General features: G+C 31.4%; 1 protein-coding gene and 2 long non-coding RNA genes across 4 annotated transcripts; 2 read left to right on the forward strand and 1 right to left on the reverse strand.

The window, feature by feature from the left end:
- Positions 1–1,471: 1,471 nt before the first annotated feature.
- On the reverse strand, positions 1,472–14,758 carry LOC111687538 (apolipophorins). Its single transcript, XM_023449978.2, has 9 exons — positions 14,571–14,758; positions 14,294–14,399; positions 12,294–12,323; positions 10,742–11,853; positions 4,668–10,661; positions 4,381–4,598; positions 2,181–4,284; positions 1,995–2,115; positions 1,472–1,928 (listed from the first exon to the last, which is right to left on the reverse strand). Exons 2-9 carry the CDS (start codon positions 14,385–14,387, stop codon positions 1,609–1,611), a joined length of 9,993 nt encoding a protein of 3,330 aa, XP_023305746.2. The 5' UTR covers positions 14,388–14,399; positions 14,571–14,758; the 3' UTR covers positions 1,472–1,608.
- LOC124420706 lies at positions 13,664–26,806 on the forward strand. The gene is made up of 2 exons (XR_006941317.1): positions 13,664–13,871; positions 26,619–26,806. It is a non-coding gene; the product is annotated as an uncharacterized LOC124420706 (long non-coding RNA).
- LOC124420700 lies at positions 18,652–20,076 on the forward strand. Of its 2 annotated transcripts, XR_006941309.1 has the most exons (4): positions 18,652–18,666; positions 18,915–18,937; positions 19,056–19,432; positions 19,508–20,076. It is a non-coding gene; the product is annotated as an uncharacterized LOC124420700 (long non-coding RNA). The 2 variants fall into 2 exon arrangements; XR_006941311.1 differs by having other exon boundaries at positions 19,056–20,076.
- Positions 26,807–27,998: the final 1,192 nt, after the last annotated feature.

The following is a 27,998-nucleotide window of genomic DNA, read 5'->3' on the forward strand; positions in this document are numbered from 1 at the left end:
TTCTAATTAAAATGTACCAAAAGATGTATGAAACAAGATTAACTTATTTACTTCCATTGTTATGCATTCTAGAAAATTATTTAGAGTGTACGTTGTTTTTGTAAATTATGCTCTTGCAAGTTGCTTTTGTTTTTTCAAGATATGTTTGCAATTTCTTTAACAAAGCGACATCAACCTGCATTGTTGAATGCTGTCAAGCAACTAAATAAAATATTTGTATTTTTGATGCTCTTGTTTAGAGGTTCGTATGCGATCGTGTTGTGTACATGTAATTTGCCGAAAATCTTCGTTGTCAGAACAATACTAGCGCCGACGTCTGATCTAAACCAAATATACGTAACGAAAAACACAGAAAAAAAACAAAATAAACAACGCAATAAAACGAACCTACATCCAAATATACGAATAGAATTCACAAGAAAAAAATACATAACTCAATGACGCCAACAGCATTGAAACGTACAAAGCAAAATACACAGCTGAAAAACCAAATACATCTACACACACGTGTACATCTTTTTCCAATATACAGTGTTGTTGCTATTTTACAAAGCTTGAAAAATATGACATTTTTTGATGAAATTTTCAGATGTTGTCTCGTTTATTTACCGACCGATTTTACTGATTTTAAATAGCGTTCTTCTCGAAAGCATGTCTAACAGAATTATTGAAGATTCGGATCTCGCCGATATCTGGGGTCTTCTAAAAACTGATTTCAACAGACAGACAGACAGACGGACATGGCATAATCCTCTCCGCTATCTATAAGGATCCAGGATATATATATTTTATAGGGTCGGAAAATTACATTATAGAAATTACAAACGGAATGACAAGTAAGCGTGTTAAGTATGAATATGCCGAATCTTATAACTCCTATCAAACCATATGCCGTAAAATAAAACCTTCCTTAGGGAATTCTCATTCGCATTAAACTTGTTTATGTTGAATTAAATTGCTGCACTCACATGTTTAAGCCAGTAATAAGCGGTAAAATCTTTTTCCAGTAATGAGCATTTAAGTAATCTTCTGAAGGGGGCCTTATATGGGATTAAGAGGCAATTATTTGCAGAATTTTATGAAAAGGGTTTTCTATGAGGGGTAGGATCGATCATCATAAAATTTGTAAAGAGATTTTTGGTTATCATAAATTTAGTCTATGTTGAATTTCTAAAAAAATTATGACTGGTTTTAGGGGGACTACTTGTGGGGGCTATTCAAAAACGTGAACCGATACCTTCAATACCATATAAACCTTACCTATAGGGAATATCTGTTAAAATTTCAATTTCTATCTTATTTCGTTCGAGCCTTATCGACAGACATGACTAGATCATCTTAGAATTAAATAAAGGCCCATAATATATGTACTCAAACGGAATAACAAAATCATTATACCCCCATCTTTATGATGGTGAGTATAAAATTATTAATAGTAAAGAAAATGTTTTATATAAACAAGTGTTAATAATATTATTTAAAAAATATATTTATTTACAAAACTATATAGTTTTTCTTTCGTTCGTTATAAAAAAAATCATTAAATCAATTTAATAAATAAATTGTTTTGAATAATTGTATGGTCCATAAAAGTGAATGTTTATTGGATTAAGCTTTCACTTTTTTATTTGGCACAAAGTTTGACGATTTAATAACACACTTGTGTTGGGCATGGATACCGTGAACTGGCATGCAACGGCAATCAGTGACGATTTCAGTTTTGAAAAGTGTATCAGCTACGGAAGTGGTGATCTGGTTAAGGGCCTTCTTTTGTTCCTGGGGTTTCAGTTGCTCGAAGTTTTGAGTGGCAAATACCCAACCGCCATTGTTCAAAACAAAATCAATGCCCATATCGTTATGGAACTGTAGTTTGGCACGTTTCTTGGCATCTTTACCATCGAGAGTGGCAACCAAACGAGAGTTGAAACCTTATTAAATCACAAAATGAAACATTAATTATATTTTGGTATGTGTAAACGTTATCTATGTCATACCGATTAATTTTTCAGTGGGAACACCTTCCAACGACATATCCTTAACAGGACCAATTACATGCAATAAAGCTGCGTCAAACTGAGTTACAGCGCCTATTACATGAGCTCGCACAAATTTCATCTTTAAAATATAAATTTGTATTAATTAAGAATTGTATGACTAATATTTAATTCAATTTTACATACCATATTATCGTATTCCAAGTTGTTACTGCGCACAGCAACAATGCTCTTGGCAGCACCAGCACGGAAGGGATAATTCAATGCCATGCGGAATGCAAGTTCATCAGATTGTGGAACAATGCTCTTAACAATATCCTCTAATATCTCGAAGATATCAAGTACCTTCTTTTCGGTAATCATTTGCGAAACTGTAGACTCGAAAATTGGTTTTGGTCCATTCAGTTTGACATCGGCAAGATTTCCTTGATAGTTAAGTTTACCATTATCACTGGTCAATACAGCTGGGTAGCGTTGGTTGGCACTATAGGCAACGACACCGATTTGAACATCGGTAAATCCACGGCTCTTAAGAGTATCACGCACTTCGGTTACGACTGGAGCGATCAAATTGCGCATGACAATGGAAGTTACGTCAACATCAACCACAAATACAATATCGGCTTTGTTTGTGGGTACTTTAAGCGTGAATTCTTCTCCGAGTTCACGTTGGCCTGCTTGGCCCGAACATTTAAGGCATCGTTTTGGTAGGAATACGAAGATATCCTCTAATTTTAGGGCCGAAGCATAAGCAGTGGCTACAGAGCAAGCAACTGTTTCCTTATCCTTTTCGGCAGCAGTCAATACAGATTGATCGCAAGCATTGCGGTATGGCTTTGAGTCAATGAAAAGGTAGCCAAGAGCTAGAGGTGATTCATAGCCGAAGAGTTCATTACAAATTTCAGTACGTTGGATCTCTGTATGGGTGTCAACAGTAGCTGGATTACACTTGCCCAATCCATAACCATTTACGAATGTGGCTGCGTCGCCAGCAATACTGCCATCGATTTGAACAAAATCATCATAGGGTTCAGCATTACCATTACCCAACAAACCACGCATCTTGCTAGTATAGAAACCGTTAACGTCAACATGGCAAACCTTAAGATCATTGGTACACATTATTTGCACACCATATTCAGAAACCATGTAGACGGTGTAGTATAAACGCCAAGCATGCATGCCATTTTCATGTTGGGGATATTCAACTGGATTACCATTTAATTTTAAAACACCGTTGTCGTTAATTTCCATAAATTGGCCTTCGCGATCTGTTACGAATATAGATTTCATCTTTCCATTGTTGACCTGGGCGATAACGGTGAAGTTGTTATCGACAGAATCTTGAGCTAAAATGTATTTACAATTTCCAGTGAAGTAGAGATGTTGACCATCAAAAGTAAATACATGACGACCATCAGCAATATGACCTCTAAGGTCAAAGTCGTTGAAGATAAAGTCTTCCTTGGTGAACCAGTTCTCAAAATCTTCGTTAATAAGGAAGTTTATAACACTAGAACGGAATGTAATAAGTGCTGGCAGTTGACTGAAGAAATCAGTGGGTACTGGTGCAGACATGAACAAATCATTTAATGAGAAGCTAGTAATACTGGCACCAGTAGGAGCGGCCATTTCCAAACTAGCCCACACTGAACGCACAGCTTTAACGAATAACTTCACGAGTTCTTCAACCACCTTTTCATCGTCAACTTGTTGATGCTTCAACTTAGCGACAACGTATTCATGAACCTTCTGCAAGAATTCACTTGTTTCAGCTGTAAGTGGCAAAACGTGAAGCTGATCAAATACATTGTTAACAAATTCCAAAGATTTTTCACCCAATTGCAGAGCATGCATCTTATCCCTAAGTTCACTTTGAATGGCTTCAAAGGAAGGCAATTTAGACCAGTATTCGATCCATTCATTAACTAAGTCTTCAAGACCAGAAGCCAAAGCCTTGTATAATTCTTGAACAGCTTCATTAAATGGTTTTAAACCTTCGGCGATAGCTTTACCATAGTTTTTCAAAGCTGGTTCATATTGTTTGAACACATCTAACACCGACTTAAAGGATTTTGAATACATATTTACAATTTCCAATCGAAGTTCACGTACAATTTTACCAGTGTTAGTCAAAAATTCTTCCCAGGCTGGAACTAATGTCTCTTTAACTATTACTTGGAATTTCTCATGCAGGGCTACAAATGATTTGTGCAATTTTTCATAAGTTTCACTCCACAACTTTGTCAGTTCAGTAGATAATTTGGCGATCTTAGAATAGAGATTTTGTCTAAAAATAACAAATTAATAATTAAAAATTTGACACAAGTATGTGAGACAAAAACTAATTCGTTAGATGGTTCTTTAGAATATAAAAAATACTTACAGTGTCTCAGAAATTTGTTTCATGGCTGGATCGACTTCTAGCTCCTTAACAATTTCGTTAAGATTGTTTTGATAGCTATTTTTCAATTGGCGGAAATCTGGAGCAGAATCCTTCGATAGTTGTAGTTGACGATCGACCATTTCCTTAAGTTTTTCGAAACGTTGTTTTAGTTCAGTTGTAACTTCAGTTTCTTGTTTCATTTCATTTTCAAGAACATTCTACAAAAAATTCATAAGATTATGAAACATATTATTATTTTTTTAAAAGAAGGATCTTAATTAACATACCATAAATTCCTTGACATTTTCTTCATGGGCGTTGTAAGTGGTGCGCAAAAAGTTTCCAGAGTCCAAACCTACGCGGCCATTTATTAATTCTTTGTTGGCGCCTTCCACTGCGAATTTAAGCTCTTTTCCTAATTTAATTTCACCTTGAGCATTTAATAGACCTTCACGGACCACATTAATCTTGGCCATTGTTGGTAAGAGTTCGGCATTTATTTCAACTGGTTTTCTACCTAAAGCTTGTAGTTTAGCATTTAATTTGGTCTGCTTCTTCTGCTTGTTATAATCGGCAACCATTTTGACTACTTCTTCGTTAAGAGAATATATTAAAACTTCAGCGTGTTCCTTGTTGCCAAAGACAAAGGCAGAAGCCTTCAAGTCTGAACTGCCCAAGCTGAGGTCAGCACCAGAGCTGAATTCGTATTTTTCAGTGTTTAAGCCAGCATGAGCGTTAAGTGTATATTCAAAACCCAAGCCAGAGGAACGTACAACTTCGGTAGATGTTATGTTAAATCCATTATTCGACTTAATGTTCTGTACATGTGTGGTGGCCACTATTTGTTGTTCTGGTAATTTGAAGATGTCAAATATAACTTCGGCATTAATGGTATGGTGCTCACGATTGGCATCTAATTTGCCAGATACGATAAGGGGACGGATGGTGGGATGTTCCAATTTCAAAAGACCCTTAGCATTAATTGCAACGCGTTCTTTTCCGGAAAGGTCAGCTTGGGCTAAGAATCTGGTAACATCATGCGGCTTATTGGTTTTATCAATAAAGAATGCTAAAGAATTTTCATAATGACCAAATATTTGACCATTTACAGGATATTTCTGATGAGCTTCCAATAAGATTTCACGAGAAGGCAGTTTAAGTTGAACTTTGGCATTAGTGGGTTGAACATTTGCTAACAAATTGTATTTCAGGTTATTGTTTGAGTTGATGCTTGAGTCCAACATGTATTGGAATTTGAAACCTTCACGGACATTCTTTGATTGCAATTCGAATTCATAAGGGAAACCAATTTCACGTAAATCGAACAACACCAATAGTGAATGAATAGATGTTTCATCTTGGGTTAAATCATTCGAAGCCAATACTTGAACATTGGTGCATTGTTTCTTTTCTTCACAAATGGAAAGTTTAATATTAAAGTCTTTGTTGGTTATTTTAAGAGTGGAAACTCCATTTTTAGGTCCGAAGTTACCATTAAAGTTGAAGGAGAAACCAACTTCCTTGTCGGTGGTCATTTCATAGATTTGTCTAGTCAAACGGAAGTTTGTATTTTGAGTAGTACCCTTGAATCTTATTTGACCTTGTCCTTCGAGTATGCTCTTATTGTTTTCCTTCTTGAGAGCGCAAGTAGCTGTTCCCGAAAATATTTCACCTTGTGCATTTTTTAACATCAAGGACAGTGATTTACCTTGGGTACGAACATCCAAATCATAGTTGTCTAATTTTAATTTGACAGAATTCCATTGAGCAACAATATAAAAATCGTCAACAGCATTATAAGAGGCTTCGCCATTAAATTTAAGATCTAAATCAAAAACATTAGATAATTCGGTAGTTACTTTAGATTTACGGCGACCCATAACTTCAAATATAGCAACTATACTGATAGGTTGTCCATTAGGTAAGGATGCAGAGATTTGTACTCCCTTTTTATGATTACCACGATACATTACTGTATCTAGGCTGTATGAATGTTCATTATGATTACCAACCACGTTCAAGTTATAGGAATCGGCATCTAACAATTTACCTCTAATTTCCACATCAAGATTTCTAGCTCCTTCAAAACTACTCGTTACTGTTAAACGGTTATGCAAAGTTTCCTTTCCATTATAAGACAAATCATTTGAAGATTTTACAAATTTATCGCCATGTTTGAAATTGAAGTCATACTTGACGGAGCCACTCGCATTATCCTCTTTAAATGATCCTTGGTGTTCACGTTGGTATGAACCATCAATTTCCAAAGGTGCCTGCATATTCTGTGTACTCAAATTGATATTGAAAGCGCCATTTTTTTCCGAACTCTTAACGTTGGTGGTTAGCTTAACAAATTGTTCGCTACCGGCTTTTTCATCAACAAACAATTCGAAAATATAGTTTCCACCTTCAGTTTGTGGCTCCATAAACTGACCTTTAGTATGCAATTCATAGGTCTTGAATGACGTGTGCGGTAATTCTATGTTGGAGTTCAGTTCATATTTCAAAGCCGATCCTCGTTCACCCATATCGTAGTTTCCGTTAATTTTGACATTAACTGCATCGCCGTATTTAGCACCAATATTAAAAATGGCATGACGGACAGAATATTCATCAACAATAAATGTAACATCGATGGGAGACTTAACTAATGGACCATTGACAGTAGTTCCAAAATCAATCATTTTATTTTGGCCTTTAGGTAGTTTTTTGAGATGACAATTAACATCTAATGTTTGACTCTCAAAGTTAGTATACACAAGTTGGGTAGTGGCAGAAAATTCTTTAGATTTAACGTTGAATTTCTCCAATTTGCCATTGAGAGCCAGTGATCGCTTATTACCATCACTTGGCAACTGGTCTACTAATTGTACATCCATATGTCCTTGTGAAATACCAGTTTTACCATTTGTGTTTATCTTACGCTTGAGGGAACCTGAAAGTACACGACCTTCGGGACAAGTAAATGTAAATGAACCTTGAATTTCACCATTCATTCGCCAGTCGCCTTTAATCGAGCCGTTAGCATCGAATGAAACCTTTTTCTGGGATACATCAACCATATTCTTAGTATTAAACTTGAGTTTGTCTACAATATTTTCGGTTTTAATAAAGACCTTTTGTTCTCCATCCAGGATGACATTAGCTTCAATGTCATACTTGGGATGTTGCACATGGAATTTCGAGCTCAATTCTAGTTTGTGCTTGGGGTCTGTTTTAAGAGTTTCAATGACGGCTGCAACTTCTCCCTTGCCATTTTTAGCCAACTTAAAATCACCCTTAGCAGTTACAACGTTTTTGACAATCAAATTCACTTTACCAGATGTTATTTTATCTTGTGGATGTTGAGTGTCAGCTACTACCTTTATAATTTCAGCATTATCACGAGAAACTTTGAATTCGGAGTTGGTTTTTTCAGGGGCACCAATAACTTTCAAAATCCATTGGGTAGGTTTATCTTTGCCACTGACCTGAGCTGTACCCTGCAAGTCCATGTAAATATCTTGGGGAGTATAACGTTGGCCTAACTCACCCTTTAATGTTAAGGCAGATCCCCAGCTAGTGGTAAGAACATTATCCAAAACAAAATGATTACCTACAATATCACACTTGGAAACAACATCTACAAAGTGTTGGTTAAGTTTAGCATTAACAGATAATTGGTAATCATTTTGGGCCTTCTGATTAGCAGCATATTTGACTGCGACAGCAGCTACTTTTTTGCCACTGGCAGCATCAACAATTACTTCAAATTTATCTTGACCTTCAGTTAGACCTTGCACCTTCAAAGATCCTACATTATGTTGTTTATGCTTAACACTTACTGAAGATGTAAATTTGCTGGAAGCGATAGGATTGGGTCCTTCTTGTTTACTGTACTCGACTTCATTGGTAGAAGTGGCCTCCCATTTGGCAAACTTGCTGACAACATCTACACTAACCGATTGTTCTCCAACTTTAACATTAGCAGAGGCTCCATAGACGTTTTCAGGTTTCTTTTCATCATTTACGAATAGACCTGCAGCATATTCTCCAGCAGCAACTTTAAGGTTGCTCTTTATATAAATTGTGTCTTCATTTGATGTTAAATGTAACTCGCTGGACATTGAAGCTGGTCCCAAATCAGCAAAACCATTAAGAAGAACACGCTCCTCCTTGTTAGATACCATAAGGTTTTCAAAGTTTAATCTACTTTGATCACCAGATTTTTGCACTAAAACGCGGCCATCTACACGATATCCATTAATTTCGTTACTAACTCCACCATTGGCATCTTGAATTTCAATTACAGGTCTGTATTCATTTCCACTCTTAATGAAACCTAATTTGCTCTTTCTAACATCCTTATCTTGTTCATACTGAGCATACCAGACTAATTCTCTATCGTCATTGTTTAAGCCGGCTTCTACAGCAAAATGATAGCGGGAATTATCTAATGAAGCACGACCGTAAGCACGTGGTTTGGTTCCCAATTCCATAGTCAATGAAGTATCATGAGATTCCTTAGACCCAGGTGTACTATAGTCCAACTTCCATTGGTCAACACCAGCTTGTTGGCCATTGTGGTAGCCCTTTAAGTTGAAATGGCGTTCGGTCATAACATACACAGCAAAATCAAATGCTTCTGTTAAACCGTCTTCTTTCAAATCACCAAAACTGCCAACAACACAGGGTGTAAATCCTAAACTTTCAAATTGGTTATAACAGCTTTCAATAGATGGACCATTGGCATCAGATTTTGAAGTTTTTAAGGGTACTGATTTGACTGATTTATCTTGTTCGGCAACATAGAAATCGTTTTGCATCTTCATGTCGATAAGTTCAATCTTCTCACGAGGTAACTCAACATTCATATCAAATCCCGCACCTTCATGAGTAATAGCCACATCAATTGAGCTTCCAGTTGCGGAGTGCATAGTAAAAACGCTGCGTAAGCCAGATGACAAAACGAGTGCATTAAATCCAATTTTAAGGTTCACGTTTGCATCAATGCTGGGAACGAATTTGATTTTGTATTTCGAATTTTCCCATTTAGATTGCAACAGATTATCTACATCCACGCTAACTCCAAAGTCCATTTTGTTGGCCATGAATCCATCAGAAGTTAATTCCAAAGGTATACCAACACCAGTTGGGTACACAATTTCAGTGTCCATAAAGAAGTTGTGGGAGGTGAATTCCTTGTTATAGTTGTTCAATTCATTCTTAATTTTTTCAAAGGCTTCAGTAAATTCCTTAGTAATATCATCGAAAGTGCTTGGTATGTTATCTCCCAAACTGAGGAACAAAATTTCAGAACCAAATACTTTAAGTGAAAGATCCAAATTCAAGTCATTTGCATTTTTAGCGCCATAAGTTTTATATTTCTTGGCTACTTTGGAAGTATCATCAGCAATGGAACGGCGAGAACGGGAATTGTGCTTATCAGATTCTTTTCCCATCATTTCGTCCAAATCCTTATTTACAAATCCCTTGGGTCCAAAGAAGTATTCTAATACATTTTCCAAATTTTCTTGACGAACGCTAGCATCCAAAATATTCATGTTAATGCCAAACTCTTCAGCTTTAACATTTAGACGTGCTGAGCGGGGCAAAAAACCACTTTGAGAATATATCAGCTTATAGTCAGCACTGGCACTCAAACCTAGGGCGTCCATCTTGTAAGATATCTCATCGTTATAGCTGTATCTTCTGAAATCCATGGGGAATTTTTTGGTAACACGAATGTTGCCCAAATAACGACGTTGATTTTCTTTTTCTTCGTCAGTGGAGTCACGAATAGCTCTGAGACTTGATGTAATAAAGCCACCGACTTGATTAACTGTTTCATTGTTGACAACTTCAGCAATTTCATTTGCCAACTCTCCTGAAGGACATTTAATAGCGGCCAAATAAGCTTCAATACGTAACTCGGAATCTTCATTGCGATCAACCAAAAGTTCCATTGCCTTCTTTTGCAAGTTGGCGTCGCAGCTGGCAGCTGAAAAGGCTTGCAAAGCAGCAACGCGCATGCGATTAGAACGGCCTTGCTGAACACATTCAGTTAATGACGAAGCAACACTGCTAGCCAAATGGTGAGTGTTTCCAATGCCCTTTAATATGTACAGAACGCGTTCTTCATCCTTTTTGGTATTTGCTTTGCAGTGTTTGAGCGATTCAGTAAATTTTTTGGAAATAGCATCAACCTCACCATTATTACAACCATTACGTTCACAATATTTCGAAACCAAACTACCAACAGCTAGGTAAACCTCTTTAATAGCATTTGGATTCAATAGTGTCTATGAAAAAGGAAGAAGACAAAAACATATTTTTAAATTATTTTCTTCAAATAATATGAGAGATTTTAAATATTACTCACAGCTGCTTGATTCAAGGTATCTTTATCAACAGTTTGAACTAGATTTAAAGACATCATAGCGATAGTTTTCTCTTTTTCGCTCATTTTGTTAAACTGCTTAAGAATAGCACGAGCTGATTCTGAAGTAGCCGTACGGAATAAAGCATCCAAATATACTTGGCGAGCCAATACCTTATTTGGAAGAGGAAAGGCCGCCAATTCCAACAAAGTTTCTGTATCAGAATTACGCATAAGACGGATCAATTCTACAAAGCCCTTGGCACTATCTTTCTTTACATAACCTTCTAAAAGTTGAACCAACTCCGTTAAGCTACTTTTAAGAGCTGCAATATTCTTTGATGAATAGGTTTCAGGTTGTTGGAACATTATTGAAACTGAACGGGCACCAGTTTGAGGAGCAGCAGCAGGAGCGCCTGATGGATTCCTTAATTTCAAATTGGTCACAACTTTTGCTCTCAAGCCAACATCTGATTTAGGAACTGCGACGTATTTATATTCTTCCACGAGTTGAACGTTATTAACAACACCTTTTTCAATCTTGGATTCTTTTGTGTAATCAGCCTTAAGTACAGAGGCACTTTCTAAACCAGGTTTCGTTTGAAGGGCGTTTGTTAAAATTCCACTGTTAATTATCTTACGATAACCACATGCATTCAAGTTTCGCACTTTGTTTACAATTTCAGCGTTTCCAATTTTTGATACAGTAGTGTGAGTGGGGCACTGACCGAATACATCAACTTCTTGCACAGCATCGGGTTTTGATTGCAACATAGATATAACGGCACGCTTGATGTTCAAAGCGTATGCATTGTCACCTTGATCGGCACATAACTCAGGTTCAACTTTTCCACCAACCATGGTAAAATGTACAGGTTTTTGTATACTTTGCATAATTTTCTTTTCTACATTTTCCTTGGTGGCTGTGACTTTAACGGCTCCCAATTGTAAAGTGTATCCGCAATTACCCTCAGCGAATAATTTCGCATTACCAGTTATTTTAAGGCTAGTGTCATCTGAATTTCCAGCTCCGCTGTTGATGCCAACAGTCATAATGCTGTCAAAGTTATATTCGTAAACATTACCAGGCGTATAAGATAAGTAGCCATTATCCGCTAAAACAACATGATAAAATTAATATTAACAAGTAAGAAAATATAGTCGGGCATGGCCGACCATATGAAACAATATACAAGTTATGAATAATTTATGTGATTTATTTCTTATAATAAAACATTATTAGATAGTACTGATTTATTTAAGCAATTTATTGACAAAAACTGATTTTCCGAAAGTTGCTTAATTTGTATAGGTGCGATCCAAGTTTAGTATTTTTTTTAATGCGACCTGTACTTTTATAACAACGTTAACATTGACACATGGACCTTCCGACATATGTCGTTTAATCGACTCAGGAAGTGATTCTGAATCTATCGATATATTTTTATGTATGTAAATTACTTATATATTTGTACATTACAAACATCAGCACAATCACATAATACCCTTCCCACTATAGGGAAGGGTATAAAAATGTATTATCAGCTTTACTTACATTCAGGACAACCACGATTGCAGCTTGATTCTGGAATAAAAATTAGAAAAAAATAATAGATTATTTGTGGATGCCAGTAATTAATTCGACTTGTTTTTACTATAAGACTGGCTAATAAAAAATTTGGGGTTTTTGAACTGAGGGCTACAAAATATGCATCATACTAAAGTCTTTCATATAGATGTACCAAATATGTCAATATAATTTACGAAGTATTAAAACAATTTTTCTCGGATTACGGCACTCTTGTAGTAAATGAGCGATATGAATGGAGTTTGTAATAACTTTATTTACTACTTTGTTATACCCAATGTGCTTTGCTACCCTAAAAGCAATATAAATAAAAACCCACTTTACGATTTTGAACATTCTAATTACAATATATTTCGAGACTTACAATATGTTACATATAAAAGATGCCACGCAAATTACTTCAAGTGCGCCACCTTTTTTAGTAGTATTATAATTGTATTTGCTACATTATGAAAGAAATCTTTAATGTTTTAAAATAATTAGGTCTCTAACGTATAAGCTAATAAAATTACATATATATAAATTTTATCACCGGTATTCATAAACGATTAATATTGCTAATAAAGTAGTTTATCCATGCAGAATAACTGTTCCAAATTTTTTAACTATAAAAATTACTGGTGAATATCGGAGTATAACTTTAAGAAGTGCTGAAATGTCTGTACTTTGTTAATTTTTAATTACTGACATTTTCACCAGCATACTTTTGTAAATCCACAGCAATTACTAAGAAAAATAATAATAAAATTAATTTTTTAAATAAATAATTAGAATATTATTTTTTATTAAGCATAAATACATTATTTGAATCACTTTATTCAGTATTCTTTAGTTTACAGCACCATTTCCATAAGTAAGGATTTGCCCATAAATTCAATATTTTAAAAAAATTTAAGATTTTAGCAAAATAAAATAATGCCAATAAGTCATTTCGACAGATAATTGAGTATTATTAAAAGAGGTTCGAAAATCTAGATGAAAATCATCGTACGGTTTTCCTTACTTTATTTTTTTTTTTGCCTGTATTAATATTTGCCATAACTGTACTTAACATCCAAAAATATTGCCTGGTTTGCGACTTAGATAGAAAAGATAGCCAGATGATAACAAGTTGACTAAATTAAGCTTTGATGATAAGACGGTTTACTGAAACTGTATTACCCATAATAATTCTGCATTTTCTTTTTCCTTTGACAATTTTTTAACGGTTGTTGTTGTTAAATGCACTGATTTATTTATAAAATTAAATTGCACATAAAATAAAGCAATTTATATTAAAATCAAAAAAAATATATATACAATAATGTTTGAGACGTGAAAAAAGTTTTTGCTTTTTAATTATTAGAATTGTCGTGGATTGGTTACAAAATCTTTAGGATATGTATCCAAATTGTCAATAGAAAAATTATGTAAAAGTTGCTAATATACTGTTATGTTTTTTTATAATAAGAATTAAAAATATTCTTTTATGTTAACATAAAAAAATTAAAACACCCTAACATACTTATTGTCAATGTAGCAAACAAATATTTGTGCACAAAAAATGTGGGTAAAATGAATTATGTTGTTATTATTTTTATTTTATGAATTAAGTGAGTTTATTATATCCCAATTAAACTTTTATCGAAGCAAGTTTATAAAATTGATATACACTCAAAGAACTTATAATCAACATGAGTTATGCGTTTAATTTTATGAATTGCTTTATACAGATTAAGTAATAATATATATCAAATGATAGTTAAAGTTTTTTTATATTATAAAACGTATATCCTTTTATAAACGTGGCGTACGGTATTCAATGTGATCCCAGGATCAAAAAAAATTATTTAAAGCTAAACCACAACAAATTCTCAGTACTCGTCAAAATGTAACTAAAACTTCCTAGTACATAAATGGAATTTAATTTTTACTTATTTACTACTTATTCCTTTTTTAGTTTAGTTTAATTTTTTATTATCACTTACCTGCATTTGTTCCACTTGAAATTAAGATACACAGCAGTACTACTCCCTGCACTGCTAGACGCAGCCGTAAAGGACAATGATTTTGCGCCCTCATGGTGCGATAATTCTGAACACAATACATTAACAAATATATTTATTATTTTTGGTTAATGCCAAATAAGTAATTAAGAAATTCACAATTTATATTATATATCATTGATTTATTTTCAATGTTTATTTTAAAAATTTAATATTTTAAACACTTGTTTCATTTAATTTCAATATACTTCATCCATACCTGCTCAATATCACAAATTTTTTTTATTTTTTACTCAATAATATTTCTGCCTTTTACAATAAATAAATTTATTTATAAGAATTTTTTAAGTTTATTAAACACCAACTCGATAATTTCGTTTGTTAAATAGATTTTGGGAGGACGACGAAAATTCCCGGCCGCATTCGAAGAATGCAACGATAAATCTAAGTCTAAGTATGAAAGATGTTGAAACCTTTTATAGAATTATTAAGTGGAAATTTTGAGCATATAAGCGCAGATTTATGTTGTTTTATTTTTGTGTTGATGTGTACGTGTATGTTTTTCTTGCATGCGGTGAGAGTTAAGAGACAAATGAGCGCTCTCTTTCTTACACTCTATCTCTCTCGTTATCTGTGTAGGATCTCTGCAAACTAAATTAACTATCACAGATGGATTAATACAGTGTGTGGATAAATTTTTTGTACGTTTTTTATTTAAGAATATTTTAGGTGTCATAATAACAATACGTAAAACAAAAAATGAAATAAGAAACATGTACAGAAAAACAGCCTGACTCCTTAACATGTTCCAGTTCCACTTTTAAAAGAACTTGAAAATATGGATGTTGCAACACACCAAAAATAAAACCAAGTACTTCCCAAAAAACTAAATTTATCACCACATCAAAAGTAGCACTAAAAAAATTCGAATTCGAATTTTTATTATCTTTCACGATAATAAAAATTCGAATTTCTTTGCCACCATTACATTGCAAACCCAAGGAAACTTTTATTTATAAAATATGTCATGCCATCTGATTCACAACTACAAAATTCACAAAACATTTACAATTTCATTATCAACCATATTATTTTATTTATCTGAATATGTTATAGTCTAATTGTTTAGCACGTCTATTAAACATACAAGAGGTTGGTGTTTGATTCCAATTCTATTTTTGTTATTACAACTAAAAATTTAATTTTAAATTTATAAATAGTTATGTATCATATATTTTTGTGCTAATTCAAAAATATTGAATTAGTTGTAGTGTAAATTTGTACCACAATTGTGCAAATTTTTAACAGTTACTTTTGTTTTTAAATTCTTTTACTATTGAATGTTAGTATTAATTAATTTAATAAATAATATAAAAAAAGAGTACAAATTAATTAAATATAAAGATAAGTATTAGAGTGAACATTAGTGAATGATTATATTTTCCAATATCCGGTTAGTGGGGAAAAAATTTGCACTAAGCTGTAAAAAAGGGTTTTCACTATCACTAAATTATTTTAGTGAAAAAATTTCTTGTACCATTTCTAGTTGGAATGGTATATTTGGCTGAGCCTTTTTATGAACATGTAGAAAAAAAAAATCAAAGGAAAAATAAACAAACATATATTGAGGATTTTGGGTAAAAATTATTTAATCATTTGAAAAAGTAGTTTTAAAAATATTTTTATATCAAGAGTCCGAACTTAAAGGTTTATTTTTGGAGATTTGTTTATATAGTACAAATATACATACATATACATATTTACATAAACAGGTATAGCATATATAGTCAAAATTTTAAATCGCAAATTTATTACAAGTCCGTTTTTACTCCCTTTCGGTACTTTTCCCTGCCTATTAATGAAATAAAAATCGTATTCCAATAAGTTGAAACAATGTAGCGGGTCCCGTTTTTATGTGTTTAGCGTACATGTATAAGTTAATAAATCAAAAACAATGTTGTATGAAAAACAAGTAAGAGTGCTATATTCGGCTTATATACCCTTCATCATAGTGTATTTTAAACATATTAGTTTTATAAATATTAAATTCTTCCCGACTACATTATTATTACACCAAAAGCAAAACGAAATGAATAACAACAACTCTAAACGAAATAAAAAACTAAATACACAAGGCAATTAAATTAAAAATACGCAACCAATTAAACCTAAACATACATAACGAAAAATACAGAAAAACAAAATAAACAACAATAAAACCTACCTACATCCAAATATACGAGCAGAATTCACAAAAAGAAAACAAAAACAAAATACATAACTCAATGAAGCTAACAGCATCCAAACATACAAAACAAAATACACAGCAGAATAAAACCACAAACATGTACACACATGTACATCTTTTTCCAATTCACAGCAGAATAAAACCACAAACATGTACATACATGTACATCTTTTTCCAATTCATAGTGTTGTTGTTGCTTTTTTAACAAAACATGGAAAATATATCTCTGTTTTTGATAAAATTTTTAGAGGTCTCGGGTTTTGCTCATATCTCCGTTATTTATAGACCGATTTTGCTGATTTTGATAAATAGCGATCTTCTCAAAAGCATGTCTAACAGAATTATTAAAGTTTTGGATCTCGCCGATATCTGGGGTCCTCTAAAAACTGATTTCAACAGACAGACAGACGGACATGGCTTAATCGACTCCGCTATCTATAAGGATCCAGAATATATACTTTATAGGGTCGGAAAATTATATTAAAGAAATTACAAACGGCCCCTTTTATAGCTTTTTACATAATCTGGGGCGTACCTGTTTACTTCAAATTTCAAATTATAATGCAGAAGCGGCCAACAGATGGAGTTATTTAAAAAATTAATGTTACAATTAGAATTTTCCATACAAATTTTAGCAATTTGTTGAACAAGGTGTTATTTGCACTGAAATAACATGAAGTGCAACATTTAAGTTACATCACTTTTGTTTATTTTTCCATTTCTACACATTTTAAAAATATTTGTCATCTATTGGTGAATAGCAAAATGAAACAAATTTATTTCCTTTAAAATTATTTTGGTTTTGTTCTATGAATACAAAGCATTGCCATATTGAAATTAGCTCATAGCTACTCTGCACTGAAATTAATTTTGTATTTTCAGATAATGATGATCAAAGCTAAATTCTGCATCCAAAGATAGTATTTTCTTAAAATAAATGAAATCCAGTGATTAAAAAATAGTAAATGAGCGATATATACAGATACATATATTTTTTGTCAAAAGACTAACTGAACACACTGTAGGTACATCCAGTACAGTGAGATTAACTAGTGCAGAGGGTGTAATAATGATGATATTTGTATTAATCTCGGCATGTGTTTGAATTTTCCATTTCAGTGGGGGACACATAATGGTACAGAGAAGTCAGTGAGTGCATGTGTTTTGCTACTAAACAATCCATAGATGATTACGATAATTGTATCTTAAACCAATGTTAAATATTTTTCAATCTTAAGAGGGTGAAATTTCGAAGAATGTTGACTGACCTGACCCCCTTGAACAAATATGTTTGACATATGGATGACATAAGTACATATGTACATACATATAACAATTATTAAAATCTTTAAATGTATTCATTATTTGCCTTAAACGAACAGGTATAAATTGTTGGTACACAATTGTAAGAAATATGTGATACACACATTGTTAGTAGCAGACTTTTGTAATTTTATTTTCGTTGCAAATCTTTTTCATTATCACATAAAAACACTAATTTTAAAATTTTAAACGAATAACAACAAATAAACATTAAGGTATAATATATATATATATATATATATATATATATATATATATATATATATATATATATATATATATATATATATATATATATATATATATATATATATAGAAAAAATTACAGTTGATTTTTAATATATTTATATATATATATATATATATATATATATATATATATATATATATATATTATATATATATATATATATATATATATATATATATATATATAAATATATTAAAAATCAACTGTAATTTTTTCTGCTCAATGTTTTTATTTCTTATCAAACGACAATTTGCTATTTTGGAAAAACAACAACATGGAAAACAAATAGAAAATTGTTTATATCAAAAATAAGTCTTATCAAACATTAAAATAATTTCATGATTTCATTAAATGCCCCGGCAATTATAGACATCCGAGAGTGTATTAGTAATATTCATCTTCCAAACAAACTTTTTAACTTTTTAACAGCACTTCAATCTAAAAAAATGTTTTATTATTATGTATATATTTTAAATATTTTATTTAAATTGCCAACTTTAATATATTATTCAGAAGCTGTGTTTTACTAGCTAGGTATTCAGAATTGTAGTAATCAATTAATTGATTTATAATTAATGTAATCGAATACATTTAATCAAATTCAATCCTTCATCGTTAAATTTATATATATATTATATATATATATATATATATATATATATATATATATATATTATATATATATATATATATATATATATATATATATATATATATATATATATATATATATATATATATATATATGCAAATTTTTTTTACATCACTAACAATAATTGCAGAATAAATGGCTCGTAAAATTTTGGTAAGATAATAATTTAACGATGAAATTGAGAAAGCAGTTACAGATGAATTACTAACATTTATTTCTTTCAAATCAAAAATATTTTTTCTTGGTTGCGATGGAATTCGACATTTATAAGTATTATATAAGCAAACTTCTCTACAAAATTTTATGGGATTGGTGGTCTTCAACCCCAATTGCTGGCTTACAAATACGAGTTTCGAGCTGAAATTCGAAAGCAAAGATCTATCTACAGAATTTTATCACGACCGTTCCATACTTAACCCTGAGGTCTCCCTCAGCTCACTACTGAATTTAAAATAAAAGAATAGCGCTGAAATTCGACACTAGTAAGTTTCTTATTAGCACTAATCAGTCTACCGAATTTTATGAGGATGGATTTTATGATGAAGTCCATTATTTACCCTACCCCCACATAAATCCCCCTTCAGAAATTGACTTAAACGCACATTAAAAATGCGAGTATAAAAAAGCTATGAAATTCGATACACAGAAGTAAGTTTCTTATAAACCAAAATCTAATAATAATAATAATAATAATAATAATAATATTACCCCAATGGTTATAAGAGTGAAACTGCTTGAGTCCTCAAATTTTTAATGGAAAAAGTGAGCGGCCTATGAGAGAGTTATAACCCTTAAATCTTGGACGAACAACTTTCGCATCCATATCAACATTTGGATAATAAATTGGCGGACCAGCGATAGTGGTCATAAGACCTCCCTTGTACATAAATTATGCACAGCAATTTGTCTGGGAATCTTTTACAGCTACAATCTTACATTTTTAAAATCACACATGGAACATGACAATTCATTTATCTGGAAAGATATTTGAGCAAAATCTCTAAAGGTATACAGGAACAATTCCTGGGTAATAAATTGTCGATTTGAAAAAAATGGCGAGTTTGCAATAGTTGGTCTCCTTCGATATGAAGTAAATAATAAAATATAAAGGAAACATTTTTGCTATTTCCACGGGGGGAAGGGGTATACCATTCACGTGTGAGGTCCCACTTTTAAAAAATTGAACTTCATCACTATTTTAGTTACTGAAAAGATTTATATGTTTATGACAATTATAAATTTGAGAATGATTCTATGAAAAATAATTATTTTACAACAAATAAATAATGATAATTATGTAAACATATATATTATTTAGAACCATTTAAACTATCAAATAACCATTAAATGGTAGGATTTTACACGTATATCCATATAATGTTTAAGATATAAATGAAATACATTTACTATTAAAAATAGTTTGGTATCGCCATTTTTATATCAGTTGTATGTATGGTTTATCCGTACTAGATCGGATTAAATAAATTGTTAAACAAACGCAGTGTTAAAATAATTGTGAAAAATAAATAATATCTAAAAATATAATAGGGTACATAAAAAATTAATCATTAAAAAAATTATATTGTGTTTATATTGGCTTGAAAGTGTGAATATATATTTTTTATGGGAATATCAGTGCTTGGAAGTTTTGTGATAGTTTAAAAGAAAATTAACAAATAATTACATTTCACGCCGAGCACATTAGATTAACCATATTATGTTTAATATGTAAACATAATATGGTTACTTGAAGACATGTGACTACTTGTACCATAACATGGTTACTTGAAACAATAATATGATTACTTGAAGCCATTATATGATTACATGAAACCATAATGCGGTTGCTTGAAACTACTATATGATACTACAACATCACATTAGGATTAATAAAACTATATTATGATGAAATATTCGGACTATATTTAATTATAATATGATATGTTATTATACTAATAATGGTCATAAAATGAAATTTTTTGATAGTAAAAATGATCATAATATGTTTTAACTTTAACCATAATTCTAACCATAATATGTTGCTCTTAGATTATGGTTACCACAACTATATTTTTTCTCTGCGTGTATATGGCAGGTCTTATGCCACCTGCAATATACAATTTATTACCCAAATGCTGACATGGATGCAAAAGTGGTTCGTCCAAGACTTAAGGATTATGACTCTAAAAGTTTCTCAGATTTATGTACTGTTAAAATTTTATAAAAATCGGTCCAGCGATTTAGCCATCTATAGATTTTAAATCCGTATATTTGAGATAATATAACAGTTAGAGCCATCAAATTTTGTCTGATTCACTTTAGTGTCTATTAGATTATTTAGAATTAAAGTGGGCGGACTAGCATAAGGGGCGTGGCACTTCCCATATCTTGGAAATTATTACAGTTAGAATCTTAAAATTTTGCACGAACAACTTTAAAATTCATGTAAACATTTTGGAATAAACTGGCGGACTACTCATGAGGGGCCGGTCATTCCCATATTATTTAAATACAAAAATTCGTTTTGGAGGGAAAAGGGTGGACTTTCATCTGAATTTTCAAGTCCCTAGCGGACTTCAATAGGGACCCATATGAATAAAGAACAAAATATTCTTTTTTTAGGAAAATAATAGAACTACACGCATAGAAAAAATATAGTTGTGATATCATATTATGATTAAATATAGTATGAATATCTCATCATTGTATAGTTTTATTAATCATAATGTGATGTTGTAGCATCATATTGTAGTTTCAAGTAATCATATTTTGGTTTCATGTAATCATATAATGGCTTCAAGTTATCATATTATTGTCTTAAGTAACCATATTTTGGTTTCAAGAAATCACATGGCCTCAAGTAACTATATTATGGTTATACATTAAACATAATGTGGTTAATCTTATGTGCTTTGCGTAAATTGTAATTACTTTTTAGTTTTCTTTTAAAAAAAAGACAAAACTTCCAAGCACTGGTATTTCTATAAAAAATATATACATATTTACACTTTCATGTCAATATAAACATAATTCAATTTTTTTATTATTAATTTCTTATGTATTTTATAATCCTATTGAATTTTATATTGTTTATTATTATATTTGTAGATATTATTTATTTTTCAAAATAACTTTAATACTGCGTTTGTTTAACATTTTATTTAATCCGATCTAGTACGGATAAACCATACAACTTATATAAAAATGGTGCTTCAAAATATTTTTAATAGTAAATATATGTAACTTATATCTTACACATTATATGGGCAATCATGTAAAAACCTACCATTTAATAGTTATTTGTAAAAATGTGTATATCTAAGAAATTATTAGATCTAGAATCTTCAAATTTTAAATGAAGAGCCTTTACATTCATGTAAACATTTACATAATATCGGGCACCACATACATTATTAAATGCTAGTGTTGTCAATTGTTCGGTTAAAAATCATTCGAATAAAAATGTATAATATTTTTTTATTCGAATATGCGACAAAATTATTCGATTATTAGAACGAATAACGAATAAAAGTTTTTGTTCGAATAATTTAAAAACAATATAAATAAAACTTGCCAAACACTTCCAACACTACACTTATAAGTCAGTAACTTAGTTGAATCTCAACCTCTTTGAGTTTAAAAGTAGAAGCTGAGGCTTTGATAATGATATTGATAATGATATTTTTACAATGTTTAAATTAAGTAGGGTAGAAAGGGGATCATATGCTATAGGGTCACATCTTCCAATAGCGAATAAATTGAAAACTGAGTAATCGATTATCTATCATCCCTGAAAATTTAAAACATTAACTTTACATATGATGGGAGGCAGACATGATTAATTGTTTTTCCAAGGGCAGTGAAAATATTTCACTGTGTGAACTTTTTGTGCTATTTTTATACCCTACACCACTATAGTGGGGAGGGTATTATACGTTTGTGCTGATGTTTGTAACATACAAAAATATTGGTCCAATACCCACCTTTGAGTCGATTAAGACATGTCCGTCCGTCTGTCTGGCTGGCTGTCTTGTGCGCAAGGTACAAGCCGCAATTTTCAAGATAATTTGATGAAATTTGGACCAAGCTTGTTTTTTGGCAAAGGGACGAAGCCTATTGAAAATGGTTGAAATCGGTCCATTATTTCACCTAGCCCCCATACAACCGTACCTCCCGGTTTGAACTTTTTATGCCATAATTACGTCAAATATTCTGCTATCTCTTTAAAAATTGGCACTAATAAGTTTTATATAAGTATAAATGACACTGCAGATTTTCGTAAGGATCGGCTTATATTTGACCCTTGCCCCCATACAAACCCCCCTTAAAAAATGAGTTAAACGTCTAAAATTGACTTGTAACCATTTGTATCGCAATGAAACTCAACAAAACTAACTGTTATTTAGAAATATATCCTGTTCCCAAATTAACCGAGTATCGGTCCATATTTGACCTATATAAAGCCTCATTAAGAAATTTTAGTTTTTTATCAATAAATTGCTTAAATATTTTGGAATTATTGGTAATATTCAACATAAAACTTTCTTTATAAAAAATAAAAATTTTATAAAAAGTAAAAATTTTAAAAATATACTCATGGTGTAGGGTATTATATGGTCGGCCATGCCCGACTATACTTTCCTACTTGTTTTTAGGTTTGGCGCATTTACCATGGATGGGGCGGTATCGCCGTTTTTGGTCAGTGGGGAAAAGTTAAAAAAATATGTACATGAGGATGACCTAGGAAAGATTGAAAGGAATAAAACTAAAGCCAACATATGACTTAGGAAAGATTGAAAGGAATAAAACTAAAGCCAACATATCTAAGTATCCGAACCAAGAAAAAAATTAAGAATATGTATTGTGGTTTTAATTTGATGCTGCCTCAAAAAAAGTGGCTATGGTCCCCCTTCTACCCTAGATTAAAATGTGTGCATCAGCTTCTCTACATGTTTTATACTTACCATAAAAGAAGATGGGGCTGTATTGTATTTGTCATTCCGTTTCTTATACATTATTCGATTCTAAGTCGATCTAGGCGTCCTATCTGAAAGCTAAAATTCTGCTGAATTCGATTTAAGGTTTGAAATGTAAAAATTTTTTAGGAACTAATATTGTTTTCTTAAAATATTATTTAAAATATTATATTGGTCGATAATTAATCCTACCTCCCATATAAATATCCATTATATGGGAGGTAGGATTAAAAAATAGTTTCTACTGTCGTAAGTAGGGAACTTTTTTTGCAAAAAAAGATTGCTAAGTCATAAGGAACTATCCGTTTATTGTAAACATTGAAAACTTATTTTTAGCATTAAAAATATAAATTTTTATAAACTGCAATAAGTAGTAAAAGATTTGTTTCAATATTTGCTTTAAATATTATTCTTTGTAAGTTTGTTTACTTGCTTTTTTGTTTGTGAGCCAATCACGCCTAAACGGATGAACCGAATTTCTTCAACTTTTCGAAAATTGGACTAGAAAGGGTAAAAAAATCGGTGAAAACGACGAAAAACGGGAGAAGTCAGTACTATTGTGCATAAAAACTTATTTTTGGCTATTTAATGCGAAACTATTTTCCATTTAGCATTCTAAAATATGAGACATAAGTATTAGCAAAGTTGCGTTGCGAAAGTTGGAACAAAACGGGAATCAAAAATTAGGAAACGGGCGAAAAACTGGGAAAATCTGTACATTTGTGCTTGAAAACTGATCTTTGTATACTCTAATGCGAAATTATTTTCGATTTAGCTATATAAAGTGTGAAAATAGTTATTAGCAAAGTTCCGTTGCGAAGGTTTTGTCAAAATGGATCAAAAATGGGGAAAATGATGAAAATTGGGCAAAATTACTGTTTTTGTCCTTAAAAAGTTTTTGTCTGTTCTAAAGCTTAATACTTTCAATTTAGCTTTTAAAGAGACAGAAATGTGGGCGCTGCGAATTGTGGCCCCAGGTAAAATGACCCCAAAACATAAAACGAAATATGGCCTCAACAAAGATACAGGAAACAAAAACAAAACTTTTTCTCCTTTGGGGCTAATTTTCATTCTTAAATTTTGTAAAATAAGTGAATATTAAAATATTAAAAAGGGACCTAAAAAACCATATAATAATTAGGGTTGATCCTTCATTATTACTATTTTTTAATATTTTATAAAAAATCAGATTATTATCGCGCGATATTTTTTACATAAAATACAACAGCTAATATTATATAAAATATATTTTTATTAAATCGCGCGATTTAAAAAAAAATATTTTATGTAATAATATTTGTTGTATTTTCATAAAATTATTAAATATGAAATTTTATAAATATATTAGCATATATTTGCGGTGGGGTGTCATAATGTCCATTGACGTTATGACACACCAAAAAGTTTCATAGTGTCCATGGACGTTATGACAATTTTTAAAAGTGTTTTAATGTCCATTGACAATGTATCACTTTTGAAACAGAACTGTATTTGAAAATTTGTAAAGAATTTAAGAAAGGGACACTCTTACTTCCAAAGGAATTTATCCTAAATTTGGAGTTGTATTTTAGTTGCCATATAAAAAGTGTTTCGGATAGCCGGCCTTCGGCCGGGCGCAGGGATTTTAAACTCTGGGGTATTTCGAATACCGGCTTCGCTAAATTAAGCCTTTTTTGGTACATGGACTCTGTGAAATCCATGGACTTTATATTGCTTATATGCATTGTGACACTTTTGAAATTGTTATAATGTCCCTGTACACTAAACTCAATTTAATGAGTCATAACGCCCATGGAAAATATGACACTGGACTATATATGAATTAAAATTAAATGGGGTGAAATTTCATTTACGTTTTTGAGGTAATTGTTCATTACGAAAAATTAACCCAATATTTGGGGCCACTTTTCATTTCAAGGGTATAAACGGATAATTATTAATTATATTAAAATATTAATATTTTAATAAACTAAAAATTTACAGATAAAAGGAACGAATTCAGTTTTGAATTTTTAAAAATGATATAAATATAAATATTTTTGACAAATTAAACTGCAAAGGAAATATTTGTATTTTTGCCACATTTTGTGACAAACACTGACCGAAATTTATGAAATTTGAACCACACACTTCCAGACTGTTTTAGAAAGCTTTAATAGGCAATTTTTTCTCTAAATCAATGAATATTATTTATTCTAAAGCCCCTTCACCTTCATACATTGAGGAAAATTTGACATTTGTATGGCTCTCTTTGCCGCATTAGATCAGGGATGTATTTTTATGCAAACTCAAAAAAGTGAAACAGCTGTTTCTATCGTATTTTGTTTTTGTTTTATACCAATTGTATAAACACAAAAAGTATAAATCATGCTGTTAAGAAGAAAATTATTAAAAACTCGAAATATTAAGCATTAATATTTTTATTCCTTTATCCTAAAGAGTTTTGAAAAGGGAGAAAATATATGGTTTTGGTAAATTTTGTGATTTTTTAGATTTAAATTTCGACATATTAATTTGAGGTGTAAAAAGCAAAGTGAATATCAAGTTGCATGCAATGATTCATAGATTTAATATTATAACCCATTTATAATCCCAACAACACCGGGTACAAAATGCTTGTAGAAAATAAAAAAATATACATATATACAATTCAGGTATTGATTTGATCTTAAAGTGAGTAGTGCTGACGTAAAAATTTAAGTGTTGTGAAGAGTACCTAACTGTACTGTACTTTGTAATAAATTTTGAAAAAAATATGTGGGTGTGGGCCGAAATTATTATAGATATTTGATATACATATTTACCTACTTGCTATATTTGTATTTACACAAAATCACAAAATGTTTTTTTATTTTCAGCAATTTAAAAAAGAAAATGAGATAGAGCTGAGTGATATGAAGGAAGAAATCACAGAGGAGATGCTAAAAACGCTATGGTGAAAGGTATACAAAATTCGATATAGCCGAGTATAGCGCTCCTACTTGTTTTTTTGTCCTTAAAACATATTATATTTAAAACATATTAGTTTTATAAAATATAGCAAACGCAAAATAAAAAAATAACAACAACCCTAAACGAAATAAAATTCACAGAAAAACACACAAACCAACAAAACGAAAAACACAAAAAATTAAATAAACAACGTTGAACCCCAATGAGCTAAAAAAAATAAACAGCGCAATGAAACCAACAGACATCTAAGACCTCTTTCACACTGGGAAACTTTTCTTGGGAAACATTTCATTTTGCGTGCGAGAGAGATGGTTAATATTTCTTTATCTTTCTCTCATACATAGAAATCAAAAGTTTCCTAGTGTGAACCAGGTCCAACCATACAAAACTAAATACACTGCGTAACAAAACCAAATACATCCACACACATACATATGCACATAATTTTTCAAATTTACAGGGTTGTTGTTGCTTATACATAATAAAATTATTTATGGACCGATTTCCCTTATTTTAAATAGCATGTCTAACAGAATTATTAAAGATTCGGAACTCGCCGATATTTGGGGTCCTCTAAAAACTGATTTCAACAGACAGACAGACAGACAGACGGACATGACTTAATCGACTCCGCTATCTATAAAGATCCAGAATATATATACTTTATATGGTCGGAAAATAATATTACAGAAATTACAAACAGAATGACAAACATATATATGTATAACCTTCTCACGATGATGAAGGTTATACATAGGTTATACAACATTCTGAAATTAATTATCAAGAAACTTCTTGCGAAGACATTAAAAGGAATGAATTATTTTAAGAAGAGAGGTACAAGTATTAGAGGAAATTTTAACGGAACTAAAAATGTAAGAGAGTGCTATTCGGCTGTGACGAATCTTTTATACCCTTCACCATGATGTGGTAAAAAAAACAGCCAGTACCAGTTTATCACTTTCTTTGGGCCCTACATGCTTAATGTCATAATTCTAGATACAAATTTATAGAAAATTAAAAAGTAAAATGGAAAAAGTACCAAAAAGTTGCTTTTTTGGTACTTTTCAAATACTGAATCCAATACCCTTTTATGTATTCTCGTCTAATCTGAGTAATACATACTTATAGGTTCAATATTATAGAAAATTCAAAAAGTACCTTTTGTAGAACGAAAATGTATCAAAAGTCCCCTTTTATGTGTTCTCTTAATTTTATATGGTGGCCTCCGGTGGGTTAGTGGTTAGAGTTCTAGTCTGGTAGACCGGAGGTCGTGAGATCGATTC

The sequence above is a fragment of the Lucilia cuprina genome, chromosome X, assembly GCF_022045245.1.
Source record: "Lucilia cuprina isolate Lc7/37 chromosome X, ASM2204524v1, whole genome shotgun sequence".
Classification (NCBI taxonomy): Eukaryota; Metazoa; Arthropoda; class Insecta; order Diptera; family Calliphoridae; genus Lucilia; species Lucilia cuprina.